At 31.9% G+C, this 4,663-nt stretch overlaps 1 protein-coding gene across 1 annotated transcript in view; it reads right to left on the minus strand.

Moving 5' to 3' along the window:
* Nucleotides 1–1,186: 1,186 nt before the first annotated feature.
* The window catches only part of LOC111083614, a gene marked incomplete at its 3' end in the record, with an annotated part of 8,108 nt that continues 4,631 nt past the window's right edge, over nt 1,187–4,663 (minus strand). Inside the window, exons 5-7 of the mRNA XM_022380242.1 lie at nt 3,982–4,099; nt 2,415–2,557; nt 1,187–1,348 (exon numbers count right to left, since the gene is read on the minus strand). Coding sequence (XP_022235950.1) covers nt 1,187–1,348; nt 2,415–2,557; nt 3,982–4,099 — 423 coding nt within the window. The remainder of the gene's footprint in view (nt 1,349–2,414; nt 2,558–3,981; nt 4,100–4,663) is intronic.

A 4,663-nucleotide genomic window follows, 5' to 3' on the forward strand; every position in this document is an offset into this window, starting at 1 on the left:
CTTTAGCCTCATAAGATACATATGTAGGTTTACGGTAAGTACGTTGTAATGATTTCAGTCTTACAACATATTAACTGTAGTTCTTTAGCCTCATAAGATACATATGTAGGTTTACAGAACGAAAAAATACCAGTCTGATAACGTTATATAGAACAAAGAAATACCAGTCTGATAACTATATACAGAACAAAGAAATACCAGTCTGATAACTATATACAGAACGAAAAAATACCAGTCTGATAACTATATATAGAACAAAGAAATACCAGTCTGATAACTATATACAGAACAAAGAAATACCAGTCTGATAACTATATATAGAACAATGAAATACCAGTCTGATAACTATCTACAGAACAAAGAAATAACAATCTGATAACTATATATATAACAAAGAAATAACAATCTGATAACTATATATAGAACAATGAAATAACAATCTGATAACTATATATAGAACAAAGAAATAACAATCTGATAACTATATATAGAACAAAGAAATAACAATCTGATAACTATATATATAACAAATAATGACTAACTTGATATTAAAGAAGAAAGAAAGGCTATAAAGCTTACATTATATTCGTCTGATTTTCTTCCTCAATTTCATATATTGGATAACTTACCTGAACAAACTTGTGTTGTGTTTTAGCGACATTAGAATGTTGTTCACTACAAACAATATTAGATAACTTACCTGAACAAATCTGTAAACTTGTGTTGTGTTTTAGCGACATTAGAATGTTGTTCACTACAAACACTAAATTGTAAGTAATTTTCAAGACTGTGTAAACTAATCCGCCACGTGTAACAAAAATTCATTGATTTAAACTTTTCTAAGGACCATCGTAAATTTACACTGCAGTTTCGTTAAGAATAACAGAATTTCCTAATCACATTAGCCTACAGGGACAAAACTGTACATTTTATGGCATTTCATGTTGCATTATCCTAAAAATACCCTGAAAAGTTTTATTTAGGATACTTGTGGTAACACATGTGAATGCCACAAATAGTAAGATATAATTGTTGTGTAATGATTTCATCCAAGGTTCTGTGACATTAAAGAAATCCACATGGCACCCCAAGAGTTTTATTAAGATAAACATCTTTAAACTATTTAAAATGTAAAAGGAAAAATTGGTTAGTTGTCCTCAAATAGACATAATGCATTTGGACTTACTTCTGTACCACCACTTCCCCAGTCTTTCGTCTATTGCCATCACCATCAACTCTGGATCATCTTCAGCCGACATGTTTCGCCAAAACTCATGAACAGCAAATCCTTCAAACGTTTGAACTCCATCTGAACTTGAAACTAGCCAATACTGACCAACGATTGATCCTGACCACATGAAATATGTATAAAATATGTTTAATTTTTGATTACTTTTTGAGATTCTTAATCGCATAACTCTGATTTTTTATTAATCCAGAGATTATTTCAGTAGTTGATCATGTTTTTTAAATCATAGAGATTATCTTAAGATCAATCATATAATCCTTCTTTTTTAATTATGGAGATTATATTAAACCCAATCACTTAATCCTATTCTTTGAATTATGGAAATTATATTAAGCCCAATCACTTAATCCTATTCTTTTTTAGTTATGGAGATTTATCTTAAGCTCAATCACTTAATCCTATTCTTTTTTAGTTATGGAGATTTATCTTAAGCTCAATCACTTAATCCTATTCTTTTTTAGTTATGGAGATTTATCTTAAGCTCAATCACTTAATCCAATCACTTAATCCTTTCTTAATTTCTTTCACCTAATCGTGTTTTTAAGATATGGAGATTATCTCAGTCTCTTAATCTGTTTTACTTCTAATTATAGAATTAATCTTTTAAAATTTTTAAATGACAGCCAAACCCCTTCATCGATCTATCAATTAACCATACACAGCTTTTCATATTTTTTTTGTAGACTGTATATAAATTTATACTTCTCTTCTGGATTTATTTCTCAGCGTTATCTACCTTATATCTTAAAGCTTCCATGACTCGGGAGTTAAGTACCCTATATGTCGAAGCTTCAATAGGTCAAAAACCAATAATCTAAATATCACAGCTTCAGTATCTGAGAAGGTAAGTGTCATGTGTCAACATACACAGCTTGTCCTCTTACTGAACAATACACGTGTTTTTTCAGTTGTGTTAACTGTTCTAAAGTTAAAGTTTATCAACATACACAGCTTCTCCTCTTACCGAACAATACACGTGTTTTTCAGTTCTGTTAACTGTTCTAAAGTTAAAGTTTATCAACATACACAGCTTGTCCTCTTACCGAACAATACACGTGTTTTTTTGTCATATTAACTCTTCTAAAGAATTTTTCCTATTATTCAACAACATCCCTTATTATCTTCTAAATGTTTTAATTTTTATGTAGTGACAGACATTACTTACCAGTACACTCTTGTCTTCTCTTTGCTGTCAAACATGATTTCGTTTCAGGACAAATCACGTGACCAGGAGGACAGTTAAGGTATACGTTCTCCAGCCAGTAACTAAAGGTCTTATCAATAGAGCAGGTGCTAAACACATCATCACTGAAGAAAAAATACATACTTATTAGTGTTTTGGCATAATTTTATAAACGATGTTTTACTAATGACCTTCTAAAACTTTGATTAAACAACTTCACACTGTTAACAATACGAACAGGACATTATATTCTATTCACACTGTGAACAATACAAACAGGGCATTATATTATATTTACACTGAGCAATACAAACAGGACATTATATTATATTCACACTGTGAACTATACGAACAGAACATTATATTATATTCACACTGTAAGCAATACGAACAGGACATTATATTATATTCACACTGTGAACAATACGAACAAGACATTATATTATATTCACACTGTGAACAATACGAACAAGACATTGTATTATATTCACACTGTGAACAATACAAACAGGAAATTATATCATTTTCACGCTGTGAACAATACAAACATAACATTATATTATATTCACACTGTGAACAATACAAACAGGACATTATATTATATTCACACTGTGAACAATACGAACAGGACATTATATTATATTCACACTGTAAGCAATACGAACAGGACATTATATTATATTCACACTGTGAACAATACGAACAGGACATTATATTATATTCACACTGTGTCCTGTTCGTATTGTTCACAGTGTGAATATAATATAATGTCCTGTTTGTATTGTTCACATTATATTATATTCACACTGTGAACAATACGAACAGGACATTATATTATATTCACACTGTGAACAATACGAACAGGACATTATATTATATTCACACTGTAAGCAATACGAACAGGACATTATATTATATTCACACTGTGAACAATACGAACAGGACATTATATTATATTCACACTGTGAACAATACAAACAGGACATTATATTGTAACGAGTACAAACTATGTATGTCACATAAATGTGTTATCTTTGGTTATTTCTATTTGAAGAAAATATTAGATAGATTGTTGTTCTCAGCTATTTCCGTACAAAGTAAGTATTGTATTCAAATTGCCCTTGTTTATCGTCGAGAGTATTTAAAATTTGTCCCTCGGTAGGACAGCGTTGAGTCTTCGGATTTACAATGTTAAAATCAGGGGTTCTATTCTCCTCGGTGGACACCAAAGGGATTGAGCCCCGAATTTTAGCGTTACAAGCCTTCAAACTTCCCGTTGACCCTCACAATAACATGTAGATGCTTACCAGAAAGGTCCACACTTTGAACAGAAAAACATTCGCTTCAAATTATCATACAAATTCAACACAAACTCTAATAAAAAACAAAACTAGAAGTAGTATTTTGATGTTGGAAATAGAAGAGCGATCACTGCGCAGAGATTACTTTGCACTCTCTACTAGCTGACTCGCACATTTTAACGTTAGACATACACTATACGGTAACTAACATGTACTATTAAAAAGTCAAATTAGTCTGTCTTATAAACCTTCCTCTGTCGATCAAGCACACGACTGCTTCTTGCTCTTTCTCAAAGGAAAGCTTCGTAATTCCTGGTATTGGAATGTCCAGCTCATCAGATCCACCGGATAGGAATAAGCTGTTTGCTGAAAGCATAAAATCATAGTTTCTATAAATATAAGGACACGTATCTAGAAGCAGAAGCTAATTTATTAGTATTTTGTGACTGAATTTCAAATTTTATGTGATTTTAAAATCTTTAGAAACATTTCACCAGTTTTACTTTAAATATCCAAAAGTAAACTCTAATGATACTATATTTTATGTCTCCCACAATTCACTGCCCAGGAGGCCTAACAACATTCTATTTTCCATTAGTCACTGTCCAGAAGGCCTAACAACATTTTATTTTCCACAAGTCACTGTCCAGGAGGCCTAACAACATTCTATTTTCCATAAGTCACTGTCCAGGAGGCCTAACAACATTCTATTTTCCATAAGTCATTGTCCAGGAGGCCTAACAACATTCTATTTTATGTTTTCCATAAGTCACTGTCCAGGAGGCCTAACAGCATTCTATATTTTGTCTCCCACAAGTCACTGTCCAGGAGGCCTAACAACATTCTATTTTATGTTTTCCATAAGTCACTGTCCAGGAGGCCTAACAACATTCGATCTTCTGTTTTCCATAAGTCACTGCCCAGGAGGCC

The sequence above is a fragment of the Limulus polyphemus genome, unplaced genomic scaffold (assembly GCF_000517525.1).
Source record: "Limulus polyphemus unplaced genomic scaffold, Limulus_polyphemus-2.1.2 Scaffold10344, whole genome shotgun sequence".
NCBI classification, from domain to species: domain Eukaryota; kingdom Metazoa; phylum Arthropoda; class Merostomata; order Xiphosura; family Limulidae; genus Limulus; species Limulus polyphemus.